Raw genomic sequence first — 17,115 nt, 5'->3', positions numbered from 1 at the left:
GAGGGAGGGGAGTTGCCACCAAGCAGGTCCCTCCCAGGCAGCCACTCCAGGCCCATGAAGGGGGTTGGCCATCTGTACTCTGGGCAGGGCTCTCCCACCACCTGTGCCCTGGTGCCAAGAGTCTGGAACCAGACCCGGTCTGCCCACCAGAAGGGGCTTTCTCTGTTTTCACCAAGCCAGACTAGAGATGCCAGCACAAGTACCTCCTGGCTGCCTTAATTTCAAGGTTCCCAAGGGCCTCCTTCCTTTCCAAGGGGGAGGCCCTCACAGACAGCCTTCCTGAGAGCTGGGGGAGAGGGGCTAGAGCTCCAGAAAAAGCAAGGTCTGAGGACAGCTCCTCCAGCAGTCACAAAGTCCACATAGTCACGTGTGCCACAGGCTACACTAGGTGGCAGGCAGGTACTGTACTGTGTTTTTTAAAACTTTGAATGAACTAACTCCAACATTTGAAGGTTTTATTATTATTATTATTATTATTATTTTTAAGTCCAGATTTCTGACTTCTCTCACCCAGGTCTCCACAAGCAGCTGTGGACCAGAGGAGTTAGATAACCAATCTCCTATAGACATTTGAACTTGTGACCCCCATTCTAGGTCAATCCACTTAGTTGACAGCTGGGGAAACCAAGGCCCGTAAAGGTTCAGGTCCGATGCCCACCACATCCTGTGTTGAGTCTAGAACCTGGTACCTTGGCCTCACAGAGCAGAGCTTTTCTGCACTGCCACTCTTCAAAGTAAGAAGCCTATTCCCTCCTCTATAAAATGTCAGTGATAATTATCTCCCCTCCCAGGCCTATGTCTGGAACAAAGTAGCACCTGGCCAGGACTCATTCAGTAATGATTCTTTTAAATATGTACTTGTAATACGCCCTCACTGGAAAATGTTGCTGGAAGTGCTGCTTGCTTTCTTTCTCTGCCAGCTTTTAGGAATGGTTATTTTCAATTTCTGATACCCATTCCTTAGGGTTTATTGAGCTCTTATTACCACGGCCTCATTGCCCAACTTCAAGCAGACTTACTCAAGGCTTTACTTCACAACAGACTGTGTTCCTGTAGTGGGGGCGGGGGGTGGGGGGTGGGGGCAGGGGGGGTGGGGGCGGGGTGGGTGTGGGGGGGCTCACCTAAAAGCTCAAGGCCCTGGTCCTGGGCATTAGATTCCAACTCAGAATCAGGAGTAAATCATTCTTCCTTGAGCCTCAGTGTACCCAACTGTCAAATAGGGATTTGTTCATTTATTCAATAAATATTTCTAGAACCCAGCCATGTACTGGCCTGGTGCTGGGAAAGCATTGTAATTATACAAGATATTTAGGGTCTCTACCCTTAAGAACCTATGTTAGTCAGGAGCTCTTTCTGGTAGGAGAGAGACAAAAAACAAGTAAATCAGTAAGTTGGTTAACACTTGAATGAAAACAAATGGGGTTCTCAAAGCTGAAAGCTTTAGACAGGGCGGTCAGAGAGGTCCTCAGATCAAATGGGAAGGGGTAGACATGCAAAGATGAGGTGGGGATCATTTCAGGCCAGGAAGAGCAGGTTCAAGGGCCCTCAGGTGGGCATGTGCCTGGAGTGTCTGAGGAAGAGCAAAGAGGCTAGTGCAGCAGGAGTAGAATGAGCAAGGGGAAAGTCTAGGAACTGAGGCTAGAGATGGGGGTGGCAGGGGCCAGTTATTGTAGGCCAACGTGAGGAGTGTGCCTTCTATTCTTCATGGAGTGGGGAGCCTTTGAAGGCTTTAGAAAGGGAAGGAAGTAATCCAATTTGTACTTTAAAAAAATTCCTCAGGCTGCTGCTGTTGGGAGAGGGGCTGTGGGTGTGCTGAACCACTGACAAAGCAGGGAGGCCAGAGGGCAGAAGATGGAAGCCTAGACCAAGCCGGGGGGATAGAGGGAAGCCAGTCTCTACAAAATGTGCTTTTGTAGGGGAGGGGCAAGGCCTTGCAGATGGAGGTGGGTGGTAAGGGGGGCATTCCAAGGCTTCTGGAGTGTAATCGAGCGCATGAGGTCCTCTCTCTCAGAGAGCAAGGCCACTGTGGAGGAGGAAAGGATTCAGATTCATTCTGGAGGCTCTCAGCTTGAGATGGCCTTGGCAGTGCACATGGAGCTGCCTGGTGCACTGGGCTATTGAGATAGGAGGTGATACGCCCTTCTGGCTGCTTTCAGGTCTGGTGCTGTGAAACCCTCCAACCATGGTCCAGTTTTGGGGGGACTTTATGAGGGCTGCTGTGGGTAGGAGGAAGATGCCACTGTTCCTGTTGTCCAAGCGGCCCCAGGAAGCAGAGGACCCTGTCTGAGAGGAGACAGCCCTCTCTTCAGCCTCCTTGCCTTGGTCCCTGTCTTCCCTTTACCAGTTACATTACCTGAATTCTACTTTACCAAGCTGTGCCCTGCCCACATCGGTCTTCACATGCCTTGGGGGCTGTCCTGCTCCTTTGCTCACAGAGGATGCCTCGATGTGAAGGCATTTCCTTGCCACTCGGTGACTATGGTCCATCCTTCTAGATCCAATCAGTCAGTCTTAATGTCTTCCTGACAGGCCCCCAGCTTGTTTCCCCAGGAGGTGATCATTCTCTCCTTAATCCAGAAACATTGGTAACAGTAGTTGCAGGGGCCCAGCTATGATTACAGAGCTTCCTGTCTCTCATCTGTTTGACTCCTACTCAGGGCATACTGGATATTGCATCCCATTTTCTGGGTAAAATAACTGATGTGCCCAAGGCTGCTCCTCCACATGAGGAGCCTTACCCAGTTAGTGCAGTGGGTGGGGGGCATAGGGTAATAGTCAACCTTCAGGCAGCCTGAGTTTAAGCCCCAGCCCCAGCTCTGCCTAGCTGGGAGGTGAGATAAGGCAAGTCATTTCGCCTCTCTGAGCCTCACCTGTAAAATGGGCAATGACAGAGCTACCTCACGTGTACCCATTTTGAGGCTTCAGTTGGCTAAGGTACCATCCATTCTCATTATTCATAGTAGTTATATTCATAAAATCTGACAAACACTGAATTAATGAATACTGAACCATTGCTCCTATGGGAAATAGAGGCCCTGCACATTTTCACCAACTAATCAGTACGTATATTGTTTTGTGTGTGTCTGTTTAAAGATACCTTATTTAATGTACTGATGATTTATTAACACTGAATTGGCCAGTAGCACTATAACTCACACCTGAACAAGGCTTATCTGCCACGCGTTTTCTCCGTAGGCATATCACAGCCTTCTTGCACTCAGGAACGCTAGATAGCACTTCAGCACTATACTTGGGGGCATTTTAAAGAGAGAATCACCAATAAAAAGTACAAAAATGGAAAAACATAGCACTAAATGGACCAGGAAACGGACACTTGTTAACAGTGTGAGAGCCGAAACAAGAAGGCAGAGAGAGTCACCTGTTCAACCTTAGCCGGGAACCTTGTGCATTGGGTGACTCAACTTTTCCTCTGTGCGTGTCTGAGAGTGACCACAAACCCCCTGTGACTATTGATTTTGGGGTTACAAATAAATTTTATCAAGGAGGTGAATTCATAGTTACAGGAGGATTGACTATATGTGAAGAGTTTGCTCAGGCCAGGCTTAGTCAGTGCTCAGTGTAGGTCTGCTTTTAGTATTGGAACCATTACCCACAGGAGTGCATCCTGGTTTCTGGACAAGACTCCAAGGCAGGGCCAGGGCTCCCTGAGCTATGTGGCTTTGTCTTCCCCAGTGTACCGCCTTTGTGTCCTCTTGGCTCCTATGGGTTTTGGGATTTGAAACAGGTGTAGATTCCAGAGGCCTTGAATGCCCCCACTGAAGGGTTTGTTCCAAGTCCACTCACTGGGACTTGGCACCATTGAAAGGTTTCAAACCAAGTAATGATGTGGCTGGACTTCGCAAATGGCCCGCCAGGGTGGAGGAGGTACTGGAAAGGCAGGACAGGAGGTTGGGGGACCAGGGAGGAGCGGTGTGGGTGGTCCAGGGGAGGCTGGCTCTAGGTCATGGGGAGAGGAACAGATAAGAAAGGCAGTTAGGAAGCAGCTGGTTGTGGGGAGTGGTGGGGGGTTCCCAGGAGGATTTGGGGGGTAAGAGGTGCTGCCAGGCCCTCTTAGTGGAGTTTGAAATTAAAGTTTGACATTGCTGACTCTTGGGGCACAGTGAGGGAGGTGGCTTCCAGACTGACACAGTGGGAGAGTGGGGGTCACACGGGTTGTCAACAGGAAAGTGGCTCTGAGAGGGCAGTCTGTCCCTGATCCTGACCCAGCTGCTCAGAATTCCCTTCCAACTTCCCCGGCTTCTGGGGAAGAAACAGGGAAGAAGGGAGGAATTTGAGGCTGGTAAGTGAGAGCTTTGAGTTCTGTTTTTTACCATAGCACACAAATGAGTGGCCTGATTTAGCTGTGTGGTTTCACAGGTTGCTCATCGGTGAGAGAGGGAATGGGATCTTCTAGGCCCTCAGCCCTTCCTTTGACGAGCCCTTTCCTAAGCCTGGCAGAGCCAGCAAAGGGAGTTGAGGCGGCTCTGGCTCCAAGGCCAGCTCTGTCCGCTCACGTGGGGCTTAAGAGGGCCCCACTGCCTCTTCTGTGAAGCCTGCTGCCATAGCTCTCATGCTATCTGTGGCCCCCCACATCCACTCCTCTTCAGGAGTCTAGGCCTCTTCTTCAGCTCCCCTGCCAAGCTTGGACCCCTGGTTGCCTGCAACACAAGGGTTGTGCCAGGCCTCCAAGGCACTTGCAGTGGGGCTAACTTCCTGGGGTTGCTGCATCTATAACTCTTGGGAGATGGGAGTCACAGCCATTCCACTGAGTGTTTGAAGCTCTATTTGGCCATCTTATTACATCTTGATGTTAAAAAACACAATGTAGAAATAAATTCATTCTGACCTGATAAGAGTTTGCTGGATAAAATCTTGAAGCAGAAGGCAGAAATGAGACAAAGGGAGCTTCTTCTTAGAAGAAACAAGGACTTGTGTGCTGTGGGGCAGGAGGCTAGGCTGGATGTCTGGGGCCGGGGGCAGGCTGCACGGAGGAGGCATTGCACAACTGGCTCCTGTCTAAGCCTGAGCTTGAGGGATTGGCATGGCCAAGCTGGGGGCAGGGAAGCACGTGGCCCCCGGGGGCAGTGGCTCAGTGTGCACACATTGCTGTGGCTCAGCAGGTATTTCACTCGGGGTCTTTGAAAATGTGTGTAAGGACCAGCTGGAGGAGATGGTCACACTCAGGGGATGTTCACTCTCTAGCTTCCTGGGCTGAAAAGTTTTCCAGAGTGAGTGGATGAAAAAGTTGGACCTGTGTGCTATGTTATTATAAACTATGGCATGTGGAATATCTCCCAGGGCCAGGAAGGGCCGCAGTCACATCTTGGAAGAGGCAATGCTGGCCAGGTCCCACAACTTGGGTCTCTGGGGCACTTGCCCCACCTCTAAAATTTAACTGGCAAATGATGACTGTGCACCGTCTGGGCTAGTAACACGCGTGGGACACACTCTCCGTCAGGGGCATGGCCACAGCCCTGAGTGCTCCAGCTGACCCACAGAGAGAGGAGGGGGGCAGACTGCCTGGGCCAGCAAGAGCGTTGGATGGAGGGACTGGCTGAAGGACCTGGAAAGGGATTCTGGTAGAATGAGCGCATGTGCAAAGGCTTGGGTGCATGCGGAGTGTGGTGTGTTTGGAAATGGGTGCATGTGGCTCTCTGAAGCTGGAGGGGCCATCCTAGGGGGTGGGGGGACAGGAGATGAAGCTACAGAGATGGGTGGTTGGGACTAGGCTTTAGAAAGGGCTCCAAATTTGGGAGGAGACAAGAACCTTGCATACTCCAGTGTTGGGAGCCTATAAGGGAGCCTTCACTTAGGCTAAGTAATCTTGATTTGGGGCAGCTGAAGGGTTTTTATAACAATGGTGAGGTTCATTTTCTCGTTCAACAAATATTATCGAGAGCTTTCTATAAAGCTTAAGGTGTTGCCCTGGGCCTGAGATATGACCCAATATGCCAAGACAGACAGAGTTCCCCCCAGTCCCAAGCCTATAACCATCAACAAGTAAATGCCCAAATGAGCTGATGACAGATGTGACAGATGCTCGAATGGAGATGCTGGCCCATCTGAAAGCAGAGGAAAGTCAGAGGAGGCCTCTCTGAAGAAGTGGCATTTGAAATGTGAGGAGTGGAAGCTTTCCAGGTAGAAGGAGCAGCATGTGCAAGAGCCCCAAGGTGGGAAGAAGGGCGGTGACGGTGTTGCTAGAAGGGGCAGGGGCAGTTGTTGGCCTGTATTTCATGGCATTTCCCACTTGTGAAATGAGAGCTGTTCTGTACAGTTGGGTCCCATCCCCCTGCCCTGGGGAAAGACTGTGCACAGAGCTGAGGGATGCCTGCCACCCGGGGAGCCCCTGACAACCTGAAATCCTCCCCGTGAGTCACATTACTTATCTGGCTGTGACTTGTGCCCAGGAGACAAAAAAAAATCCAAGATAAGTTCACCTTTCCTCTTATCACACCTGGCCCGGACTCTCACTAGTTCACTTTCCCTCTAATGAGTGGCTGTCTCAGCCAGGGCTCAGGCCTCTGAGTACGTGTCAGCAGGACTCTGGACCTAGACAACCCTGAGCAGGAGGCTGGAGGGTCAGTCCTCTGTCCAAACTCCTGATTGTGGGCACCTCACTGTCTCCTGGTGGGGGTGCCTCTTCCACACAGATCCCTGCACACACTGACTCCTCCTGGCCAGTGGGAACTCCACCCCACAGATGGGGACAAGGACCCTGACTGGGGTCACACAGTCTTTGTCAGACTTCGAACCTACAGTTCTGGGTCTGCCGGGCACTGTTGGTCATTGGCTTCAACGAGCTGCTCTTAATGTCCGGCTCTTGCAGGAAAACTTTCCCCAGGGTTGTATAGAGAACCAGCCCAGCCTCTCCGACCAGTGACCTGGGGATAGTACCATTTTGGCTCACAACCCCCACCCTAGGCCTGCCTCACTGTGTACCACAAACTAGTAGCCATGCCAGCCCTGGGCTGAACCTTACCCTCTGTGACGTAGCCTATGTAATCCCTCCCTGTGGCCATCAAATTAGTATATGACAGAGCTGGGATCTGAACTCAGGCTTGTCTGGTTCCTTGCTGCCCTCTGGTTTCTGGCTCCTTATCATCAAGTGAATGGAATGACTCAAATGGTAGGATTTCAGGTAGTAAAGAGAAGGGATTCAGAGCAGGAATCTCTTCTTCATTCAATGATGGGAGGTTCCTCACCTATCCTTGAGTAAGAGAACAAATGGGAAAATGGTTTGAGTTTGTCAAGGGCTGTGTGAATATGGTGTGCTATTTAGAACTCCTCCCCACCCACTGAACAGATGAGAGTACTGAAAAGTCCAGAGTGAGGCAGGCACTTTTGTGAGGAATTGCCAGGGCCTAGAAGCCAGGCTTCTGCCTTTAGTCTAGCCCTTCTTCCCCCAGCAGTCAGATCTCAACTTGGGCGTCCCCCTGCAGACAGGCTCCAGGGTCTAGCAGGATACTGTGGGGCACAGTGATCAGTGAAGGCCCTAGACACCTGCAGCCCCAGCCTGGCAGAGAGGGGCCTGAAGACTGGGTAGCAGAATGAGGTAGGCTGTGCAGCCAAACAGATGTGGTTGCCACTTACTGTTAGCAACTCTGGGTGTTATCTGACCCTGAACCTCACATGCCCCTACTATAAAGTGGGCATCATCATATCCCCACTTTACAGAGTCACTGTGAGGTTTAAGTTACAAAGCCATAAAACCGAGCACAGCTCAGTAAATGACCCACCTTGAGGCTGTGAGCCTGTGTGCACAGCCAGCTGAACACAGGAGCCCATCTTGCTTGAGCAGGCCTTTTCCTTCTCTGGCAGTACAAGAGAGGGTCGTGTGCCTGTTGACCAAAGCGCCGCCCCCTGCTTGCTCTGCTGCCCATGTTCTTCTGCCCATGTGCCACATTTCTCAGGTGGGGTAGGCAGAGACTGGGTGTGTCTGGTGGGATCCCCAGGTTTTCTCAACGCCTCAGCAGGACTGGGAAATTCTGAACAGAGTAGGAGTTGAGTGCTCCTGGTTCTGAGCTCCCAGAGCCCTTTGTCACCTCCAGACTCAGGCGTGAGGCATGGCTCCCAGCTCCTGGGCTCTTCTGTGGCATCTGTTACTGTTCACTCATTTCACGGCTGTTTCTCTGCTGATGAGGCTCCTAGCTTTCCTGGAGTCTGTATAGGGCCTGGCCTAACACAAGTCTGTCAGATGAACTGACAGATGGAAGGGCTTTTTAAATTAAATTTTTATATTTAAGTAATTGTAATTTACATACAGTTGTAATAAATAATACAGAGGGATCCTATCTACTCTTTACCCAGTTTCCCTCAATGGTAAAATATTGCAAAATTAATATAATATCATAATGTATCAGAATATTGCATAGTATATCACAATACCAGAATACTGACATAGATACCATCCAGCCAATCTTACTGACTTCACCATTTTCCCTTTACTTGCTTTGTGTTTACTGCTCAGCAGCTTCGTCGTGTGCAAGTTCACGGTCCACCTCCTGTTTTAATTCTTGGCACACAGAGGATCCTTCTTGTCACCCTTTTATAGCCACAACCATGTCCCTACCTGCCACTAATCTCCACATCTTTATAATCAGGTCATTTCAAGAATGTTTTGCAAATAGAACCATACAGTATGTAGCTTTTTGAGATTGCTTTTTTCACTTGGTGTAATTCACTTGAGATTTGTCCAAGTTGTTGCTTATATTAGTAGCTGGTTCTTTTTTACCGATCAGGGGTATTCCACAGTCTGGCTGTACCACAGACTGTTTAACCAGTCACTGAGGGGCATCTAGGTTGTTTCTAGTTTTGGGCTATGACAAATAAAGCTGTCATGAACACTCATGTGTAAGTTTTTTTCTTGTGAACATGTTACCATTTCTATGGGATAAATAAATGCCCAAGAGTGCAACTGCTGGTTTGTAGAATAATTGCATATTTAGTTTTAAAGGAAACTGCCAGGGGGAGCAGATTCATGATCTTTGTGATCAAGAATTTGTGAGTTCAAGCCCCACATTGGATGTAGAGATTACTTAAAAATAGTCTTTTAGAAAAGAAACTACCAAACCATTTTCCAGGGTGGTGGTACCATTTCACATTCCCACCAGCAACATATGAGTCATTCAGTTTCCCCACATCCTCACCAGCACTTAGTGTTGTCACTGTTTTTTAATTTAGCCATTCTGATATGGTTGTGTAGTGACATCTCATAGTGGCAGATGGATAGATTCTGCTGTGCCTTGCTCACGGCCCCTGTGGCACTGGGCCTGGTTTTGTGGGTTTCTGTTGGGCCCTCACCATGAACGGTAGCACCTTGAAAGCAGAGCTCAAAGTCACTCATCTGACTCCCACTCCTAGTCCCAGTTTGTTTTAGTCCTCATGGGGGAAACAGCATTTAGAGTTAAGATGCTGAGAAAAGCCCCAGGATCTGACCCAGCCCCTCACAGCAAGTAGCTACTGCTGTTTCAACAGCACCTTCTGTTTCAGACAAAAAGTTGAGCATGTAAGAAGCCAGCTGTGGGCCTTTACTGTGGGCCAGTCCCAGGCCAGGCTGGAATGGGATTCAGAGATGACCCCAGCCCCCACCATGGTAGGGCCTGGTTCCCTGAATCATGGTGGAGAATGGGGAATTGGACCAGGTATGGTGGACTCTTGAGGGAGGCAGACTGGTATATGGGGTTTTCACATAATGAGGAGATGGAATAGCAAGATGGGAGTAGGGTTAGCTGGACCCTAAAGGATGTATTGGTCTTTGACCAGATAGAAAGGGGGCATCCAAGCAAAGGGAAGGTAAAAAAGGAAAAGACCAGCAGGAACAGTAGGTCTGTCCGTGAGCTTGAGGAGGGAGCAAGGTTAACATTCTTTAGCACTCCTGACCTCTGTATCACTGTCACCGCATCCCCTGCCACTGGGTCAGGCTCTTTCACAGCCTGTGGCACCATGAACTTTATCATCTAGTCCATGCCCCAGCTGGATAATACCTTTGTGTGTGACTATGAGGTGGAGGATGTCATTGGTCCATGTTGGCATTCCCAGCTAGACCTGGCCTTGGACTAGTAGAAGAGTGGGCAGGGCCTATGTCTGTCTGTCTTGGTCACTGCTGTGTCAGACCCCCATTCTCCTGCTCCACAAATCCTTCCTGAGGGAATAGCCAAGGCCAGAGCTAGGGCCAGGTCAGGTGGGGCCTCAGACTTGAAAGGGGTTCCAAAGGTTTGGGACCTTACCTTCTCCTTGCCCTCCTCTCTTCTATCTGCAGGTTCATCATGTCTAGTGGCTTATAAGAAGACCCCACCACCGGTCCCTCCACGTACCACGTCAAAACCCTTCATCTCTGTCACAGTCCAGAGCAGCACCGAGTCTGCCCAGGACACCTACCTGGACAGCCAGGACCACAAGAGTGAGGTGACAAGCCAGTCGGGCCTCAGCAACTCGTCAGACAGCCTGGACAGCAGTACCCGACCGCCCAGTGTGACACGGGGTGGAGTCATCCCAGCCCCTGAGGCCCCGGAGCCACCCCCAAAACATGCAGCTCTGAAGAGTGAACAAGGGACGCTGACCAGCTCTGAATCCCACCCTGAGGCCATCCCCAAAAGGAAACTGTCATCTATAGGAATACAAGTAGGGGTCCCTTTCACACTCTTATGTCCTCAGCCCACCCTGTGCACCTGCCTGCGTGTAATTACATCTGGTGGAGGCCCACTAGGTCTCCTGGGCAAAGTGGTTTGTCTCTTTTGGAGGGTTGGCTCCAAGTGGCCGAACCAAATTCCACCCATAGCCATGCCTTCTTTACGTTTGCCCACATGTTGCAATCTGTAGCCGTGGGCATGTGTCCCTGTTTCTCCAGTGGGTCATCCCAGTCAATGTAGTTACACTCAGCCAGCCATCTCCTGTCCACTGTTCACCTGTCTGTCTGTCTGTCCACTCCACCCTTTGCCCTGCCAGCCAACGCGTGGGAGGTGGGACTGGCTTAACAGTTCTCTAATCCAAGGTCAGCTCGGGTGCGGAGGCCGCAGCCCCGCTTGGCAGTGGGAGCAGCATGGAGCCTAGACGTCGATGGGCCTGGGGCCCAGGACCCAGGGCCCTTGAGCCATGGGGGTTGCTTGAGGGGAACTTTACCCAGAGCCTTCTCGGGCCTGGGGGACAGGTAGGTGGTTTGAGGCACCAGGCCCATGTCAGGTTGAGAAGTGTGATGCTGGTCCTGAGGTCTCCCTCCATGGGAAAGGATCCAGGCAGATATTTCCCCAGGACCAAGTGGCCAAAGCCAGCAGACCCTCCTGGAAGCCAAACTCCCTGTCCACCCACAGCAGGACAGGGTGTACCAGCTCCCCTCTACTGCTTCACAGCACCTCCTGTACACATCAGACCACAGTAATCTGTCTTGTCAGCTGAGCTGGGGAAACTTGAGCCCTGCTTTGCAGATTCAAGAGTTGCTCTCAGTCCAGAGTGCAAGGACTCCACCTGCCCTGACTGAGCCTCCAGACTAAAGTGGAACACACTCAGGGCACGGAAGAAGGAAAGTGGCTACAGTGAGCATTGAGCTTGGGGAAGGTGGAGCCCTCAAGGAGGTCAGGGTGGTGTGCATTGTGGCTTAGGGCTGGAAGGGCTCTCCCATTTCCCCAGCTGCCTCTGATAACTGGATGTGGCTGAGTGGATGGCAGAGGGCTAGAATGCCAAAAGAACTTGGGACACAAGGGAGACTGAATGGGTTCCAACCAGAGAAAAACTCATTAGCCAGTTTCTTGCACTTGCCTGGGCTTCAGTTTCCCCACATGTACAGGAACAGAGTTGTCCGGGAGATTAATGTTTTCTGGGCTCCTTCATAAGGGGTTCAAGTCCCTGCCCTGTGTGGCTGCTCCAGGAGGGATTCTGAGGGACATAGAAAGTAGCCTAGTCTCTTGGTCTTAACCACGCAGGGTCTTTGGGCAGCCCCATCCTCTCCCTGGCCAAACCAGATACTCCAGTCTTTTCAGAAGGTCTTAGTCTCACTGTTGGTTCCTTTCGTCCAGAAATTTACCTGGGGATGAGCACCCTAGCTCTTGGGCCTTCCCCTTCCCTGGTTTCACCCCCACCTGTTCCAAGCTCTTGTCGCAGCTCTTTGAGATGGGTGATGCTGTACTCCCTGAGCTGGCGCCTGCTGAAGGAGAAATGCAGTTGCATCCCCGTGGCGAGGAGGAGCCTGGCGCCCAACCCTCTGCCACTTCTGTGAAGCCAAGAGATTGGGAGTCCCCAATTTCCAAGGATACCCTGACAACCCTTATCCCATCCCTTGGTACCTCAAGCCCTAGGTCAAGTGTGGATTCTCCCTCATCCATGAGCAATGATGGAAGGGCCGGCCTGGCTGCTCCACGTCCGTGCAGCTTTGTCCCAAAGAAGAAAGGCAGATTCGGGGCATCACTGCTGCCGTGTTTCCTTCCGCTTCACGGGAGTGGAGAAAAAGCACTAGCTTTGCACTTGGCCCTGTCCCTGGCCCTTTCTGCTGCTCCCCAGGCCCACCCACTGCTGAAAGTAACCTCAGCCATCGAGGCCCAGGGACCGCATCCTGTAGCATCCTGGGACCTTATTGGCTATTGCCTTGGGGGCAGTTTTCAAATCCAGAACTGATGTCCAAGGTTTGGCCCTAGTACAGGCGCCTCCAGCCTGCCCTTCAGCTGCAGGGTTGGGGAGTGATCTTTGCCTCAAGACAGCCCCCAGCTTCGACTACACCAGATAACGGCTGTGGCTTTGTGTGTGTGTGTGTGTGTTTTCTTTCTCTTTCGTCGTCCTTCTTTTTTTTCTTCTCTTTGATGCGTGTAAAGGAGAGGACTAGAAGGAACGGTTCCCACCTCTCGGAGGACAACGGACCCAAAGCAATCGATGTGATGGCACCCTCCTCAGAGTAGGGAAAGCCAGTCATCTCCACCCCATCCCACCTCCCGCCCACCCACCCGCCCGCTCCACGCGAATGAGCAGTGCCCGGCTTAACTGGGTCCAGCCTCGGGCCCACGTGCAGTGTCCGCATGCCTCGTGTCTGTCTGTCCTTCTGCGTCGTCCCACTAATGTGAATTTCAGCAGCAAGTGTGGTGTTTGTTTTTTATTTTTGTCTTTGTCTCCGTGCCGTTGCTGTCGTTGTCCTTCAATAAGGTTGACTGCATTCAGCCAGTGCCAAAAGAGGAGCCCAGTCCCGCTACCAAATTCCAGTCCATCGGGGTTCAGGTAGAGGACGACTGGCGGTAAGTCGCATAGAGGCGGTGGCTGCCTCTCCCTCTCCTCCCCTTCCCTCTGCTCTCACCTCTCCTGCTCTCCCTAACCCACTTCTCCTTGCTGGATTTCTGATAACCAAGCTGGGTTTGGGGTTTGGGCAGTGGCCCAGGCACTGGAGGCTGGGCAGGCAGGCGGGCGGGCCCATGAGCGCTTGCTCTATGAGATCAATTGGCCCACGGGGGGCCGCAGCCGGCAGAGACACGGCCCAGCACCCCAATGTTGGTGGTCTTCTGGCCCCCACTGCAGTAAACAGGCAACCTTATGACCTTGTCCATGTGTGTGTGTGCGCGTGTGGGCGCGGGTGGGGCAAGGGCTGAGCAGAGAATGAGGCAGGGGCTGTGGGACCCGCTTCAGGCGCATGGTGAGCAGACGATGCATCCGTTTCTCTGTCTCCCGTGTGTCCGGGTCGGGGTGGCCTCTGGTCTCTGGCCCTCTTGGTGACTCTCACCCCTTCCTGTCCCCACCCCACTCCACCCCCCTGTCCCGCCCCCCCCAGAAGCAGCGCCCCCTCTCACAGCATGTCCTCCCGACGGGACACCGACTCAGATACCCAGGATGCCAACGACTCAAGCTGTAAGTCATCTGAGAGGAGCCTCCCGGACTGTACCCCACACCCCAACTCCATCAGCATCGATGCCGGCCCTCGGCAGGTCCCCAAGATTGCCCAGATCAAGCGCAACCTCTCCTATGGAGACAACAGCGACCCTGCCCTAGAGGCATCCTCGCTGCCCCCGCCTGACCCCTGGCTCGAGACCTCCTCCAGCTCCCCGGCAGAGCCAGCACAGCCAGGGGCGTGCCGCCGGGATGGCTACTGGTTCTTGAAACTACTTCAGGCAGAAACAGAGCGGCTGGAGGGCTGGTGCTGCCAGATGGACAAGGAGACCAAAGAGAACAACCTCTCTGAAGAAGGTGAGTGCTGCAGGGATGGGCCCCGGGCTGGAGAGAAAGGTGCACAGCTCGTTCTCCAGCCTCGGAGCCTCCAAGTGGGAAAGGCCTCAGTTTCTCTTCTTGAGTCAGCTGTGAGCTCTCCTCTTATTTCCATTCTTTCCTCCCTTCTGTCTAGCTACCTAAGCTGAGCTTTCTCAAGGAAGGGTGTACAGGCTGTGGGCTTGAATCCCAGCCCTTCCCTTCCTAGTGAAGTGACCTTAGTCAAGTGCCTCCGAACCCTCCGTTTCTTCTATGTAATGTAGAGCTACTCCTGCCTTCTCTGGAGGTATTTGTGAGGATTGAAGGTGGCAGTGCATGTAAAGGGCCCGAAGACGTGTGGGACACAGAAAGTTGGTACCATGCTTATGTCTTAAACAGCTCCTTATTGAGTGCCTACTGTATGCCAGGCACCAAAGATCTAACCATGGGCCTCAGCAGAGTGTGAGGAACTGTGAATGGGTGAAATAGAAGCCATCTACTTCTCTACTTCTGTTTCTCTCTATCCATGCCTCTTTCCAACAGTCCCTCTAGGAAATGAGTTCCGGAAAGAGCTAAAAATATGTAGGGAGCCTAGATTCACAGGTGGTTGTTAGCAGGAGAGAGGTGGCCCCTGGGAAGCTCCAGGCCGTGGCCCCAGTAGCTACACTGTGCCCTGACTTGGTTCAGTCAAAGCTCATCCTCCAAGAGAGCCCCTCTACAGAACATGCAGGAAAGACAGGTCTCCAGAGTATCCAGAAAGGATGAAGTCAGCATCCCACTGACACCTGATGGCGTGGAGCCTGAGGAGGGTACCCTTGGATAGGTCTGTATCCGTAGACCTTTAGGCCAGTTCCCAGGTTTAATGTCACACCTGCTGCTGCACAGGGAACTGTTGTGAGCTGTGTACTTAATAACTTTGCACAGTAAGAGTATTTAACAAGTCAGAATGGAGCCAAGGACCAGAGAGTGCACTGACATACTTCTAATAGGAACCATCCAGCCCACTGCCTGACCTCAGACTTCTCTGCTTGCAGCTGTCGGTAGCTGTACATCCTGGTATTTGCCTTCCTATTGCTTGTTTTCTTTTAAATGTGATTACCTCTTAATTCTTCTCAAATCAGTCATCATCATGTATTGATTTCCTGCTTATAAGAGGTGAGTAGTTAGCTGTATCACCTCTGCCTCCCGTGCCCCACCCTGCATGTCTTACATCACAGTTTTGGCTTAAGTAACCACCAGTGTATTTGTTTACTGTAAGCATGTAAATATTATTGTTCACTGCAGAGCCTAATACTATATTATGGTTTAATTTCCTTTTCTTACACACTTTATTTTTCCTAGAATAAATGATTGCCCCATCTTTTTTACACACTTCATTTTCTAAGTTCTTATTTGTAATGTTTTACACACTCCACCAGATCTGCCAGCCTTCATCAGTATTATTTTTCAGATATGCAGACATATCAGATAATCTCATGATTTCATATTTTTCCTAGTGCACTTCTGTCCTCTGTTCTGATCTGGCTAGGTTACTCTCTGGGCCTGCTGCCTCACTGCTATCCAGAAACTTCCCTTTTCATCACCTGGGACTGCCCTTGGCCGCTGTCCCATGGGGGACACCCTGCTTTCCAGACAGCGTGACCTTCTGCTTTCTTGGCATAATCCTTCAATTTTGCTGGAACACACACCTTTAGTTCGAGATAAATTTTTGGCAACTGCATGTCTTCATTCAGACCTCACACGGTTTGGCTGAGTATAAAGTTGAAAAATAACAAATTATATATGTAATGTATATGTATATGTTTGTATATATAACATACGTACGTATAAAAATGAAGTTGAAACAATTTTCTCTCAGGATCTTTAAGGCTATATTGTGTTTAGCTTCTGTTACTTGTGCTGAAAAGTTTGATGCATTCTAATTTTCAGTCCTTTGTGTGTTTTGACTATGGAAGCTGTTAGGCTCTTTGCTTGACCTCTCTTGTGAAATTTCTCAGTGCTGTGCTGTGGAATGGGACTTTGTACAGGAATGTACTGTGCCCATAGTTGATAGCCCCTTTCTATATGGAGATACAGGTCTTTTGTTTCTGACAAACAGCCTTGCGTTAATTCTTAAAAATAATTTCCTTGCTTTCATTTGTTCTGTTTTCTCCAAAATTTGTGTCACTTAGATGTTGGACCTGCTGGATTGAGCCTCAGTCTCTGATCTTTTCTTCCTCATATCTTTTGGTTATCTTTCTGTAAGGCTCTTTCTTTTTTTCTTTTCCATGCTATAACATCTGTATTGATAAATAATTTGCATGCCATGAAATTCACCCATTCACCCTTTTATTTTTTATTTTTTGAGAGAGCAAGAGTGAGTGCATGTGCACACACATGAGCGGGAGAAGGGCACAGAGAGAGAATCCCAAGCAGGCTTCATGATCACAGATCCCAACATGGGGCTTGACCCCACAACCCTGGGATCATGACCTGAGCCACAATCAAGAGTTAGACGTTTAACCGACTGAGCCACCTAGGCGGTAACACCCTTTCAAAGTGTACAGTTCAATGGCAGTTAGTACACTCAGTGTTGTACAACCGTCACTGTTAATTTCAGAACATTTTCGTCACTCCAAAAAGAAACACTGTAACTATTAGTAGTCACTCTTGGTTCCTGCCACTTTCTCAGCTCTTAGCAACCACAATTCTGTCTCGGTGGATTTGCCCATTCTGGACACTTTTATAAACGGAATCATACACTATCTGGTCTTCTGTGTCTGGCTTATGTTTTGTATAACATTTTTAAGGTTCACTCAAGTTGTAGCAGTATCAGCACTTCATTCCTTATTGCTGAATAATATTCCATTTTATGGGTATACTTCATTTTTATACATTTCATCTGTTGATGGACATTTGGGTTTTTTCCACACTTCGGCTAGTATCAGTAATGTTGCTGTCAACACCGTGTATAAGTTTTTGTGTGGA

The 17,115-nt window shown here is 50.5% G+C and overlaps 1 protein-coding gene across 16 annotated transcripts in view; it reads left to right on the top strand.

Annotated features, from left to right (window-relative positions):
* The window catches only part of DLGAP4 (DLG associated protein 4), a 200,682-nt gene that overhangs the window by 155,307 nt on the left and 28,260 nt on the right, over positions 1–17,115 (top strand). For 10 of the 16 annotated variants that reach the window (XM_043602445.1, XM_043602446.1, XM_043602448.1 and 7 more), the window contains 3 exons: positions 10,259–10,620; positions 13,123–13,211; positions 13,739–14,151. In XM_043602445.1, the coding sequence (XP_043458380.1) occupies positions 10,259–10,620; positions 13,123–13,211; positions 13,739–14,151 (864 nt within the window). Of the gene's footprint in view, positions 1–6,150; positions 6,171–8,470; positions 8,637–10,258; positions 10,621–12,797; positions 12,878–13,122; positions 13,212–13,738; positions 14,152–17,115 lie in introns of those variants that run through there. The other 6 variants (XM_043602447.1, XM_043602449.1, XM_043602458.1 and 3 more) reach the window with 5 other exon arrangements.

This window comes from Prionailurus bengalensis, chromosome A3 (genome assembly GCF_016509475.1).
Source record: "Prionailurus bengalensis isolate Pbe53 chromosome A3, Fcat_Pben_1.1_paternal_pri, whole genome shotgun sequence".
Taxonomy (NCBI): Eukaryota; Metazoa; Chordata; class Mammalia; order Carnivora; family Felidae; genus Prionailurus; species Prionailurus bengalensis.
The sequence above is the reverse complement of the archived record's forward strand: the minus strand, read 5'-3'. Positions and strand labels throughout refer to the sequence as shown.